This window comes from Geotrypetes seraphini, chromosome 7, assembly GCF_902459505.1.
Source record: "Geotrypetes seraphini chromosome 7, aGeoSer1.1, whole genome shotgun sequence".
In the NCBI taxonomy this organism is placed as follows: domain Eukaryota; kingdom Metazoa; phylum Chordata; class Amphibia; order Gymnophiona; family Dermophiidae; genus Geotrypetes; species Geotrypetes seraphini.
The window spans coordinates 75186153-75200438 of NC_047090.1; the positions used below are offsets into that span (position 1 = coordinate 75186153).

Here is a 14286-nt window from a genome sequence, read left to right on the forward strand (position 1 = left end):
ACCTCATAAGCGGGAAACCGTCGGAAGGACGGAGAGCTGCGTCCCATTCATCGGCCGATGAAAGACAGCAAATGCACAGAGGTGGACTCGAATAGATGTAGATGAGAGACCAGACCGAGACAAGTGCAACAGCTAATCCTGCACCGAAGGCAAGGAGGCAGAGAGCGAATCCATGCGGTGCTCAGCCCACCACTCAGCAAATCAGGACCATATCTGGGAAAAGCATTGCCGAGTGGAGATCCTTCGAGAGGCCTCGAGAACACCCCCACCGACTGAGAGAAACAGAAGGAGGGAGGCATGTTGCGAGGAACCAAGCTGATAAGTGTCGAGACTGCAGATTGGAATGCAACAGAAACCGTAACACTGAGACAGCAGAGACGGGAACATCGGTAGAAGCCGAGTCTCCCTGACACGCGGAGGAACAGGGAGAACCATGGCCACGAGGGCCACAGAGGAGCCATCAAGATCCTGGTGGCGCAGACCGACAGGAGGTGTATCAAAGACCCAAGAATCAGAGTAAAGGGAGGGAACGCATAGAACCCGCCCATTCCATCGAGAAGGAAGCATCCACCTCGATGCGAACTCGGTAGAACATCCTCGAGCAAAATCGAGGCAACCAGTGAGTGAGGGGTCAAGCGAACAGCACTACCTGTTGGGTTCCCCACCGAACAACCACAAGCCGCAGAGTCTGAGAATGGAGCAACCATTCATGCGGCCTAAAAGGGCGACTCAACGTGTCCAGCAGACAATGCTGCACGCCCCGGAAATACACCGCCCAAAGAAAGAAGCAGTGATGTAACGCCCACTGCCATTGACAAAGGGCTTCCCTGCAAAGTAACCGGGAACCTCTACACCCTGGCTTGGTCACCGAATACATCGCCATCGAGATGTCGGGACACACCAGGACCCCACTATCTTGCAACCAATACGACGGTATTGTAAATGGCCTGGAGCTCCAGCAGATTGATGTGGCTGCGACAGTCCGCACCCGACCAAGGACCCTGAGTCCGAAGGCCGTCGCCAATGCCGAGGAGTCCATCGGCAGAACCTTCTGATGCGGGAATACGAAGAGGTGGCCCACCAACGAAACAAGCGTGTCAAGGAGGGAGGCACCTCAATGTGCTGGGAAGCGGGATCCCGATCCTGCCATCACTAAGATGCTCGGGTCCAGTGGGGAACACGAAGATGAAACGAGGTGAACCTCGGGACATCCATCGTGGAGACCCCTGATCCCAAAAGGATCAGCATCAGCTCGGCCGAGGCCGAAGACCGCTGAGACACCCGCCGACACAAGCGCCGACAGGTAGCCTGCCGAGGCAGAGGCAGAAAAGACCGGAGGCGGACCGAGGACAGAGGGCCTACCTTCCGGCATAAACAAACAAGGGCCTCCTCTGAGGCCGAGACAAGGATCCAGGTCTGCCCCGATGACTCCCGAGACTGGGGCGAGCTGAGTCAGACCCACTCCCCTACTAGAACTAGTGCAGGTCACGAAGGGCCAGGACCAGACGCAGATGGGAGGAAGGGAATGCCCGACCGACAGAAGTGAGGCTATACTCCCGGTGCGTAGACACGGAGACACCCCTCCCGAAGGGAGGGGAGGAATCCCCAGAAGGAGAGCAGCCCGGAGTCTATGCGAGAATAGACAAAAGGACGGCCAGGAGTCGCCGAAGCCGGCGGCTAACCCCAAACCCGGCGCTGCAGCAGCTATTGCGGCTGCTGCGAAGGAGGCCGAGATAACACAAGAAAGGCATCCGGAGGCCCCCTCCGGAGAAGGAGTCCAAACCACCAGGGCAGACGGGATGTAGCTGAAGGCGTCCCGATAGGTCGCGATCTGAGAGGCGGTTAGTGGCCACCGCAAGAGAGGCCTCAATAAGCGCAGAACTCACGCAAGTAAAAGCAGCGAGACGAGCCTGGAGGCTCGGAACCTCAGCCACACTCGGCGCCAAGCGAGAAGCCGCATGGCGGGAGCAATAGAGCCGGAGCAGGGAGAGAGTCTGAACCCTCTCGAACCGGAGCTGGAGACGCCCAGGCGCAAACCCGCAGTCGACACCGAGGCCCAAAACCCAGCCGCTGCCGCGGTAAAAAGCCCCCAGCGACGTTGCTGCACCAAGCCACAGTCGACTTCGAAACACAAGGCCATAGCCAACCAAAGGGCACAAATCCCCAAGCGACGTCAAGTCACAAAGCCCCCGTCGACGGTATGAAGCCTCGGCAACGACGAGGCACAGAGCTCCAGCCGACGATGAGGCCCCCAGCCTCAGTCGACGTCGAGGCACAAGCCTCAGGCAACGTCGAAGCACAAGCGTCAAGTGACGCAGAGCACACGGCCGCAGCCGACGTCGAAGGTACAAAGCATCCGTCGAGACACCCAACCTCCGTCGACATCGAGACCTCAAGCCCCAGTCGACATTGAGGCAGAAAATCAAAGCACAAAGCCTTAGACGACGTCGAGGCACCCAGCCGCCTTCTACATCGAGGCGCAAGGCCTCAGGCGGCGGTGAGGCATCAAGCCGAAGTCGACGTCGAGGCAGCTGCAGTCGACGTCGAGGCAGCTGCAGTCGACGTCGAGGCACAAAGCCCCCGTCGACGTCGAGGCACAAAGCCCCCGTCGACGTCGAGGCACAATGCCTCAAACGACGTCAAGGCACGAAGCCCCAGGCGGCGGCGAGTCACCAAGCCCCACGCGACAGCGAGGCACCAAGCCCCAGTCGACGGCGAGGCACGAAGCCCGGTCGACGTGGAGGCACGAAACCTCATTCGACGTCGAGGCATGAAGCCTCCGTCGACGTCGAGGCACGAAGCTTCAAGCGATGTCGAGGCACATCGAGGGTCAGAAGTCCGCACCGTACCAATAAACTGGTAAGAAAGGTGCAGCAGTGCGCTCCATAAGGGCAACCTCGATATGAGTATTCCCATGGAAGGAGGCACGCGTTGAAGTCTCGTAGAGGCGGGCACGACTGCACTCGATGCCTCAGTCGACCTCGAGGCACGAAGCCTCAGTCGACGTCGAGGCACGAAGCCTCAGTCAAGGTCGAGGCACGAAGCCCGGTCGACACCGAGGCACGAAGCCCCAGTCGACGCCGAGGCACGAAGCCTCCGTCGCCGCCGAGGCACGAAGCCTCAGTCGACGCCGAGGCACGAAGCCTCAGTCGACGTCGAAGCACGAAGCCTCAGTCGACGTCGAAGCACGAAGCCTCAGTCGACGTCGAGGTACGAAGCCACAGTCAACGTCGAGGCACGAAGCCTCAGTCGACGTCGAGGTACGAAGCCTCAGTCGACGTCGAGGCACGAAGCCTCGGTCGACGTCGAGGCACGAAGCCTCAGTCGACACTGAATTCGAAGCCTCAGTGGACACTGATGTACGAAGCCTCAGTCGACGCCGAGGCACGAAGCCTCCGTCGACGTCGAGGCCCGAAGCCCTCGTCGATGTCGAGGCCCGAAGCTCCAGTCGACGTCGAGGCACGAAGCTCCAGTCGACGTCGAGGCACGAAGCTCCAGTCGACGTCGAGGCACATCGAGGTTCAGAAGTCAGCACCGTACCAATGAACTGGTAAGAAAGGTGCAGCAGTGCGCTCCATAAGGGCAACCTCGATATGAGTATTCCCATGGGAGGAGGCACGCTTTGAAGGTCTCGTAGAGGCGGGCACGACAACACTCGATGCCTGGAATGCCTGAGACGCAGCCGATGGCATTACCGAGGTAATGCAGCTAGAAGACAAAAAGAAAGAAAGAAGACTTACCAGGGATCGAAGCTACTCAGTCCGATTCCAACGAAGGAACAAGGGTCCCGGCCATCCTGCTCACACGAGGTGAGCCCAGAGAGAGGCCAGGGAAGAAGAAAATACAGCTGCAGCCAAAGAGGCCTAGCCGCATGGCTGAGGCCCAAGAACTGCCTGCCGGGTAGAAACACAATAAAAAGTCCTTTTTTTTTTTTTTTTTTTAAACAAAGAAATACACGATCAAGTAACAGCGCACAGCGACTCCCTAACAAAATAAAGAAGCCGCGGTGCTAGAAAGGCACTTAAAAGAACGGAGAGAAGAGAGACAGGGCTTTCTGGCTCCGCGGAAAACTAAGAACTGAGGACCATGAGGAGGGTATGCGCCCTCTAGTGGATCAGGAAGGCACACACATGCGTGGTGCAGCACTAGCAAACTTGAAAGCTTCTATCAAGTTTGCTTGAAAAGCTGTCCGCGTCGGGGCTCCGTAGATGACGTCACCCACATGTGAGAATATGCTGCCTGCTTGTCCTGCGCATCGCCACAGAGCAGGTCGCCGCCCGGGCCGAGAGCTCGAAGGCATCATAGGAAGATTGCATCAACTGAAGTCGAAGCTGGGACAGCGAAGCAACCACTTCCTCAAACTCGAAACGAGCCTGGGATTCGACGTAGGGTGTAAACCGCCGAAGCACAGGAAGAAAAAATTCCAAATAGGTGGCAAAATGGAAATTATAATTCAGAACTCGGGACACCATCATAGAATTCTGATAGATGCGTCGTCCAAACTTATCCATGGTTCTGCCCTCGTGGCCTGGAGGCACCGAAGCATACACCTGGGCCGGATGGGACCGCTTGAGCGAGGATTCGACCAGGAGGGACTGATGGGAAAGCTGAGGTCCCTCGAAACCTTATGATGCACCCTGCGGTACCGAGCATCCAATTTCCCAGGGACCGCAGGGATAGAGTATGGAGACTCAAAACATCTCATGAAGGTCTGGTCGAGGAGCTTGTGCAGCAGCAGGCGTAAGGACTCGGCTGGAGGCATGGTATCGAGGTACTCCTTGGAGTATCGAGAGCCAGAATCGAGGGTAATGTCCAGGTCATCTGCCATCTGCCTCAGGAAAGAGGAAAAAGACAGTTGGTCCGCCAGCGCCAGTCTCCGAGAAGGGCTGGAAGAAGTCGAGGCCTCGGGCTCCACCGAGGCCTGAGAACAACAGGGTGAGTAAAAAACTTCGGGGTCCTCGAACTCCGGTCCCGGAGGAGGAGACCCAGCCGAAGCAGAGTACCCCATACGAGGCAATTTCTTCTGAGGAGAGACGGTCGAGTGTCGAGAGGAATGCCTCGAAGAGTGTCTGGATCGATGCCCCTCACGATGTCTGGATGGGGATCGAGCCCGTCTGGTAGAATACTGATCCCCCGAGGTCTCCATAGAGCAGATAGGACTCGAGGCTGTAGATCTTAGAGGCGGAAGATTTGTCGCTTCCCCCGACGCCGCCCATGCTTGATAGGGGGTTCGGAAGAACTCGTCCTGCTTCCGGCTATGCCCAGGACTGGGAGGCTTCGAAGGAGGACGCCACACCGACTCATGGGGAGGAGTAACAGGCTCCAAAGGAGGTAAGTCACTAAGGGAAGCTTTCCTCGAGGGAATAGGCTCCAAGGGAGGCATGTCACTAAAGGAGGCCTTCCTCGAGGTACTAGGCTCCAAGGGGGGCATGGCACTGCCCGAGGCCGACCTCGAGGCTCGGGACGCCGACCTCCGCTCCTCCTCGCCGAGCAACGAGGTCGAGCGGCACGGAGGAGGAGGGGGCGGCCCGCCCCTCGGAATCGGAACTGGGAGGTCACCCTGGATCGAGGCAATCAGCCGGGGCCCCATGGTGTTCATGAGATCCAAAAACTGAGCCTCCAGAAGGGACCGCAACGAAGCCGATATGGAGGGATCCGCACCAAAAGGGGGCCCTTCCGCATGGTCTCCGCGCTCCTTCGGTGCCGAGTGCTTCTGCTTGCCAGCCTTCGGCACTTTGAGCACCACCGGTGGAACAGTAGGGGTTGGCGCCTGGTCCGAGGAGACGGAGGAAGGCACCGGCGCCAAGGTCGAGGCCGAAACCGGCGTGAACGATGCCGGCTTCAGAAGACTCGAAACAGCCGGGGAGGCCGAAGGCTTCGCAGATGGAGTCGAAGCACCAGTCGATGTCGAAGCTGTAGGATCCAACGCAGCTTCCATCTTGAACATGGACTCCCACAGAAGACAGCGACACTTAAATGCTCGCGCTGTCAGAGTGGAGCAAGGCCGGCATGATTTCGGAAAGTGGTCTGGACCCAGACACTGGAGGCAGCGTCGATGCGGGTCCGTGAGCGAAATTGCGCGCTGGCACTTGCTACACTTTTAAAAACCGGTGATCGGCCGGGACATAGGCCGGAAAAGCTCCGCCGTAAGGTCGAAGGCGCGGGGCCCAAGTCCCGCGGCCGACCCGGACTCGTAAGAAAAAAATTTTTTTTTTTTCTGAAAAAAGAAATCAAAGAAAGAAACAACATACGGCAAGAGTAAAAAGAACTCAACCGCGGCGATGCAGAAGGCAAAAAAATCGAATTGAATGGGCGCAGCAATGAAGTAAACTTCTCAGCTCCGCGGAAGAAAAAGAACTGAGGAGACACGCCCGGACTATCGGGCGGGAAGGCACTGGCGCATGCGCGGTGCGGGCATCTCGAAACTTCTAAGTTTCTTCAAGCAAGACATGCTTGTGAGACGTCCGTATCGGGGCTCTGTCGGATGACATCACCCACTAGTGAGAATACCTGCCTGCTTGTCCTGGGATAAAAAAAAATACTTTGGTTGTGCCTTTTGAATTTCGATTTTCATATTTCCGAAATAATACTTAAGCAGGATTTTGGAATTTATGCATATATGTGCACTCATATGCTATTATTCTAATTAGTTATGCATATAATTTAGCATTCAAATGCAAGCACTCATTTTATAGAATTACTCCCTAATTGCTGCTAAGTGCATACATGGTAGCTCCAATATGTATAATTCAGTGGTTGCATGTACCTGATTATACAATTCAAGTACTGTACCACAGCATTTTTATATTCAAACTAAAAACATAGAAACATACTTCTCATGCCTAAACTTCTAAACATTCTAAAATAGTAAGTATATACATTCTAAATATTCATGAGAGTATATACTTGGGGTTATCAAATGTCCAAATTTACCCAGACATGTCCTCTTTTTAGAGGACTGTCTGTGTATCATTACATTACATTACATTAGTGATTTTTATTCCGCTTGTACTTTGCGGTTCAAAGCGGATTACATATGAAGAGAACTGGACATTTCCAGGAGGGTACATGACATTGGAGAAAACAGATTGAGGGCATAGACCTAATAACAGAATGAGGGTAAAGACTTAATAACATTGGAAGATTAATCTGGTTTTTAAAATGCAGCAGCTTGACCGGTTTTTCAAGTTTATGGCCATGTCTGGAGGGCCTCCCAGCATGTGCAGGTGCGACGCGATGATGTCACATGCATGTGACATCATCGTGTCACACCCACACATGCTCGGAGGCCTTCCAAACACGGCTCCGAGCTTGAGGAAAAGAGGTTTGGGGCAAGGCTTGGGTAGAATGGGGTGGGGATCGGGTGGAACTTAGCGGGGCTGGGGGACAAGGCCAATCTGGTAACCCTATACCAGGGGTTTCAAAGTCCCTCATTGAGGGCCGCAATCCAGTCGGGTTTTCAGGATTTCCCCAATGAATATGCATGAGATCTATGTCCATGCACTGCTTTCAATGCATATTCATTGGGGAAATCCTGAAAACCCGACAGGATTGCGGCTCTCAAGGAGGGACTTTGAGATCCCTGCTCTATACATGCTATATGTAAATTGTCTAAGATTCAAATATTCAGCATCTAGATAGCACAATATGAATTCTATAACATACCTGATGTGCCAGTATATAAATATTATGCCCAACATCCTTTGGTGAAACCTCATCATCAGCACTGTGTTCATCATGTTCACCTTCCAGTCCTTGGTTATAGGCATTTTTCATCACATCTACCTTTTGGACAGAAACAAGAATGAATCAATTAGTCCACCTGAAAAAGCATACTGAAAGAGGAAAATGTATTTAAACTGTGTCTGATGTGGAGGAGCATTTTCGATACGACATCCAAATCTGAGTTTGGATATTTTGCAGAAAATGTCCAAAAATCCAGTAGCGAATGTGACCATTTTCAAAACAGGAAAATATCTTATCTTTTTGTTTCAAAAATGGCAATTTCTTAGATGTATTTGTTTCAAAAATGGAAGTTTCTTAGATGTATTTGTGCTCAATGTGTCTATTTTTTGAACCATTAAAAAAAAAGTCCAGAAGAAAAATGCACAAAACAAGCCATTGGGATGTAGGAGGGGCCAGCATTCTTACTAGACTGACCACACTACTACTACTACTACTACTACTACTAATCACATACATGCAAAGTAGGAACCCTAGGGGGCACTGCATTGAACTTTACATAAACATCCCAGATACACATCTCATCATAACCTCCTTGCATTGTATGGTGAGCCCTCCAAAACCTACTGTACCCAACAGTAGGTCTACAATAGCCCTAATGCCTGCAGGTGCAACCTATAAGTAGGTACAGTAGGGTTTGGGTGAGTTTTTGATGGCTCACATGTTCCACTACAAGTGAATTAGTTAGATTGAGATATGGGTTTGGGTCCCCATTCTATAGTCCACTGCACCGACCACTAGGTTACTCCTGGGACCTGCTTGTTGCTCTAATAGGACTGGCTACAGCTTCTGAAGTTGTCATAAAAGCTGGTATGTACTGTTTTATTTGCATCTTTAGGGGGTGGGAGGTGGTCAGGGACCAATGGGGGAGTGTGGAGGGGTTCATGCTTTAATCCCTCCAGTAGTCATCTGGTCAGTTTGGGCACCTTTTTGGCACTTACTCATTACTGAAACAGGTGTAGCCTCAATCTTCAAATTTTGCCTTGAATGTTTTCTGTAATATTCAATTATTGGGGGGGGGGGGGAAATCCACATCATAAGCCCACCCTAGCCCTGTCCAAACCACGCCTCCAATATGCCTCCTTGAGATTCAGACACACTGTAGACAAATAGCATAAAAATAGGTTTTGAAATTCACGATTTGGACATTTTGGCAAGGAAAATGTCCACCTGCTCCTTTATGTCACTTTCTTATGTTTTTCTTTTTTGAAAATGAGCCTCAAAGTATCACACAGCACAAACATTCATAGGCAACATCCAGATTAAAATAAAAAAGTTCTGATGTAATAAAAGAGACAGTATTTTCTTACCAGTTCTCTAGGCCTCATATTGTAAAGAATCCTTTCTGCATTCTCACTGTCATGTCTGCTTTCCATAATGGCAAGTAAAAGCTTAGACGCATTGTTCTGCAGATGCAAATTATATATAAATATTATCAGATAAGGTAACACTACTCATACATATTTTAGCTGCCATTTCTAGCATTATCTCTGCTATGAGTATGGTATCAGGCTGTTTTGTCTTTACTAAATTTATTTAAACTCTAAAGCAGTTAGTAGCTACATACACACACACACATATCCTAACATATATAGTATATTGCTAGTGCTACAGAATGTCGGTTGCATTTAACACTGTACATCATCAAATTTTATTGAGTTCTTTTAAGTTGTTTGGGTTTACGTGCAGTTCTACAATGGCTCTTTTTTGGCAGGCAGACAATTAGGGTAGGAGATAATTTTTCTTCATCCAAACAAATTTTTGTGGGAGTGCTCCAGAGGTCTTCCATTTCTGTCATTCTATTCAATCTTTATCTGATGTTTCTGAAGGTTGAAGGAACTGGATGTGCATTATCGGATCTACGCCAATGACATCCAAATTCTTCTTTCAATTTCACCCTCCTCAGATGAAGTCCTTAAACATCTACAAGTGTTTTCTGCTGTTGCTTTGTGGTTATATTTTGAATGTTGGAAAAACAGAGATTATGATGGTCAGCAATTTCTGCATATCTTAGAGGTTATCCTTGACTCTCATTTAGCTTTCAAACAACCAATTTGGATTATGGTGAGGTATTTTTTTAAAACTGTGATTGCTGAGCAAATTAAAACCCATGATCCCGTTAGGTGACTTTCTTTAAAGTACAATGTCCACATTAGATCACTAAATTACCTTGTACCTTGGACTCTGCAATAAGTACAAGGCCACTTCTGGTTGCAAAGAATGCTGCAACCAGATTGCTATATTATGTTCATTGTTTCCATATATTATATAGTTTCATATGGAGCTGCATTGGCTGCTCATTGTATTCAGAATGATTCAAAGCCATACTTTTCATCCACAAAGCACTGAAACAGGGTGCTCCTTATTATCTTACCTCTTGGATTTAAAGTCTACAGACCTAATAGACCATATTATCTGTTGATCCCATCCTTAAAGTAAGTTAATTTTGAAGAGACACAGACTTGCACTTTTTCCACTGCAGGAGCAAAATGAATAGAATCATCTTCCAGATTGCCTAAGACTCATGTTTCATACTACTGCATTTAAGAGACATCTAAAAGCACACCTATTCAGAGGAGCATTGGGGGATATGGACTGATTGGGACACTGTAATATACACCAATAGCAGGATATGCAAGTCTTTTGTTACCCCACCCCCTTATTTTTCTAAGATGGGGAGAGGGCTAGAGTTAGGTGCCTTCTATGTGAAATTGGACCTATACTGTTTTATATAATTTAATTTACATGTTATGTTGTATTGTGATCTGTCTTGGTATAAAGGCAGACTGTAAATACAATAACTAACTACAATTTTATAAGTATGCATAATGTTTTTCTACTTAAACTCTGCCCTTAAGTATGCTTAGATGTGAACTTGACTATTCTTACTTTTGGCATAACCTCATTTTATAAAATTACCTCCTACAGGTGCAGACTTATTGTAAATATCAAATTTTGTATGTATATGTATATGAGGATTGATTCATAAGCCATGGCATCTATTTTTTTTAATTCGAAAATGCACCAACGCTGGAAATCTACTGTAATATATATGTTTGAAAGTGTGTGACATCTACTTCTTAATGTCACCACCAGATGAGAGATAGGTGCGGCAGTCTCTGGTAGGGGAGAAGCAAAAACATGACATTTGGTATTATTGTTTTATTAACAAACAAGTAATAAATGTTAGCTGTTTCACTAAACCAAGCACACCATCAGCTTGAGTGTATGTTTAACTGTTAACATCCTTCATAGCATTGTCATGTAGGATTATGGCACTGTGCAACTGTTTTGGACATTTCTCCCATACTGCACAATGTAGGTGGTACTACAGAAATGACTTGTAATACTGTGCATTCACAGTGTGTCCCTCATGAACTAGATGAAACACAAGACAGCTTGGGAGACTACTTTGAAGGATGCTAACAGTCAAACAGTTTGTAATTAGACTTTGTTGCTCATGTTGTATACTGTATGTCATAATAAAACAATGATTTCAAATGTCATGTTTTTTTTTGTTTCTCCCCTACCAGAGACGGCTGCACTCATCTTGTGTGTGTGTGTGTGTGTCATTATTATGACCACCTCCCTCTGTTGGGTGGTTGCTAGAGGAATCTCAAGCCATGCAGACTGTAGTGCGTCAGACAGTTGCTGATGACTACGTGGTGGCCGATCCACTCATCAAACATGTCAATCAAGATGGTCCCAAATGTGCTCAATAGGGTTAAGGTCTGGGGAATTTGGAGGCTAGGGAAGTAGCTGGAAGTCTTAGTTGTGCTCTGCAAACCACTCGCAAACAATTCTGGTGGTATGACATGTTGCATTATCCTGTTGAAAGATCCCATTTGTCATAGGAAAGACCGTCAACATGTATGGATGAACTTGATCGGCAAGGATGGAGAATAATCATATCAGTTGAGAGTGCCTTCCAGGGGTGTCAAGCGACCCAGACCATACCAAGAAAAAATTCCCAAGAACATAACGCTGCTGCCACCAGCTTGTGTACGTCCATCAATAGTTGCCGAGTGCTCTCGGTGGTTTCACGCCTGACACAGTAACATCCATCCATTTGATGGAGCTCAAACATGACTCATCAGAGAAGGCAAGCCTCTGTCAGTCAATGCAAGTCCAAATTGCAGCTGCTTTTTGCGATGAACCCTCATGAGCATGGGTGCGGTCATCAGCTGTCTGCTCTGGAGCCCCATTTGCAACAGGGTTCACTGCACAGTCATTTTGGACACACATGTGGAAACCCCCAGTTTATTTGGATGGTGAGTTGCTCCACAGTAGAGTACCGATTGGCCCACACCAACCTGTGCAACTGACATTCATCTCTCACATTCAGCTCTCATGCTGCCCCACAGTTACCAAGTCAGGTCATCGAAAAGTTCCATTCATCCACTTACAATACATTTTAACCACAGCAGCCTATGAACAGATCACACAAACTCTGCCATTTCTGAAATGCTGCTGCCCTTGGCCCAGTAGCCAATGATCATGCCTTTTTCAATGTCTATTACATCATGCTTTTTCCTCATGACAGCCATGGTTACTGTATTGGCAACTTGTTGACAAACCACCTTATATACCCACAAAGTCTACATGCAACATGTAACGATGGCGGGGAGTGCCCCAACAGTATGCATATGGTATCCTGTTGGTCCTCAGAGAATGAGTGGAAGTGCAACGTATGTATGTACATTTACGCCTGATCTCAAGCAGGCATAATATCTGTACCTTCGACATAAGCATTAATTCTACAGGATTTTTACTACAATTTTATAAAGACACGTAGGCAACTAAGTGTTTTTATAAAATAGGCAACTTCCTGTCCTATTAACATAGGTGCCTTGTTATAAAATTGTCACTACACCTCTATTGAAGACTCCTGAGGAAGTCGCCTTTTGTCTCAAAACACTTTCAGTGCTGAGTTACATAAGAACATAAGCAATGCCTCCACTGGGTCAGACCTGAGGACCATTGTGCCCAGCAGCCCGCTCACGCGGTGGCCCAACAGGTCCAGGACCTGTGCAGTAATCCTCTATCTATACCCTTCTATCCCCTTTGCCAGCAGGAAGAAGCAGAGAGAGGAGCAGAGAAGGCGGTGCTAGCAGGGGAAGAGGTGAGAGCTAACTCCGCCCACCCCTGACATCACCAGCCAAACTCCCCCCATAAAAGGGGACAAGCCAACAGCAGAGAGTCCACAGTGCAAGGCCAGCCGAAGGGAGACTGTAGGAGCTGTGCCTAGACCTGAGCACATGGTGGAAGAGTCCTGAGCACATAGCAGAACAGTAAGCGGAGAGTGTGCTAGCAGGAAGAAGCAGAGAGAGGAGCAGAGAAGGTGGTGCTAGCAGGGGAAGAGGCGAGAGCTAACTCCGCCCACCCCTGATGTCACCAGCCAAACTCCCCCCATAAAAGGGGACGAGCCAACGGCGCGCAGCCGTTCGGCACGCGGCAAAGGCGCTCGCCTTAGCGAGAGCGCCTTTGCGAAGAGCCTTGAGAAGGGCCTTGTACAAGGCCTAATCTAAACTTTTCATTCTCATATACAACCAAACACAAGGCCTAATCTAAACTTTTCATTCTCATATACAACCAAACACACTCCCAAACTCTCTAGTATCTCTATCTTCCTCTTTCTCCTTGCATACTCTCTGACATCTCAACCTTTCTCTATACAGAAATAAATCTCTCTAACTTGCATACTCTCTGACATCTAAACCTTTCTCTTTACAGAAATAAATCCCTCTAACTTGGAAATGGCAGGGAGGACACGGAGTACCAAAGCTACTATCAAGATCGACACTCCAGCATCCGGAGGGACCCAGGGGATGGTCAAGGTCTGTACACAAAAGGCAGAGGGCGACATGGATCAGAGGGCAGAGGTCTCAGTGCAGACCGAGACCTTCCTCCCCCTCCCAAAGTGCACTACAGTCTCTACGCAGACAGAGGAGCTAGGAAACTTAGGCGAGGATATCTTGCAGGAACTACTGAGCCTCAGGGAGGAGGTAAGGTGCCTGAGGAGCATCAGGGATGATGAGGCCTTCATCGACGACGCCATCCTGGAACTGTCACACATCACAGAGAGAACCCACGACAGGTCCACCCTCAACACGCCCAAACCTACAGCACTAAACACAACGATTGGAGTAAAGGAGATGATTGGAAATGCTGGCCCCTGGCAACTAGTAACATCCTCTACGGGCAAGCGAAGTAAACCCACCTCATTCTCACTCTCTTCTTCTTCTTCTTTTTCTCTTCAACAAGATGGCCGTTCATCAATACCACAGCTAACTCTCAGAAATAGATTTCAGATCTTACAGGATGGAACCACCGAGGAAATAGCAGAAGGGACTCATGAGGATACCCAGCTCACAACGTCAAATCCAGACCACGCAGACTGGCCCCGTCGGAAGGAACGAAGAGTGGTAGTCATTGGTGACTCCATGCTAAGGGGCACCGAGGGACCAATTTGCAGGCCTAATTTGCAGTCAAGAGAGGTCTGCTGTCTCCCTGGAGCCAGGATCCAGGATATTACCACTAGCC

The 14286-nt window shown here is 49.2% G+C and overlaps 1 protein-coding gene across 5 annotated transcripts in view; it reads right to left on the minus strand.

Annotated features, from left to right (window-relative positions):
* Positions 1-14286, minus strand: part of ITPR2 (inositol 1,4,5-trisphosphate receptor type 2) — a 665265-nt gene that overhangs the window by 161832 nt on the left and 489147 nt on the right. For all 5 annotated transcript variants that reach the window (XM_033951965.1, XM_033951964.1, XM_033951968.1 and 2 more), the window contains 2 exons: positions 9054-9149; positions 7666-7785 (listed from right to left, as the gene is read on the minus strand). In XM_033951965.1, coding sequence (XP_033807856.1) covers positions 7666-7785; positions 9054-9149 — 216 coding nt within the window. The remainder of the gene's footprint in view (positions 1-7665; positions 7786-9053; positions 9150-14286) is intronic.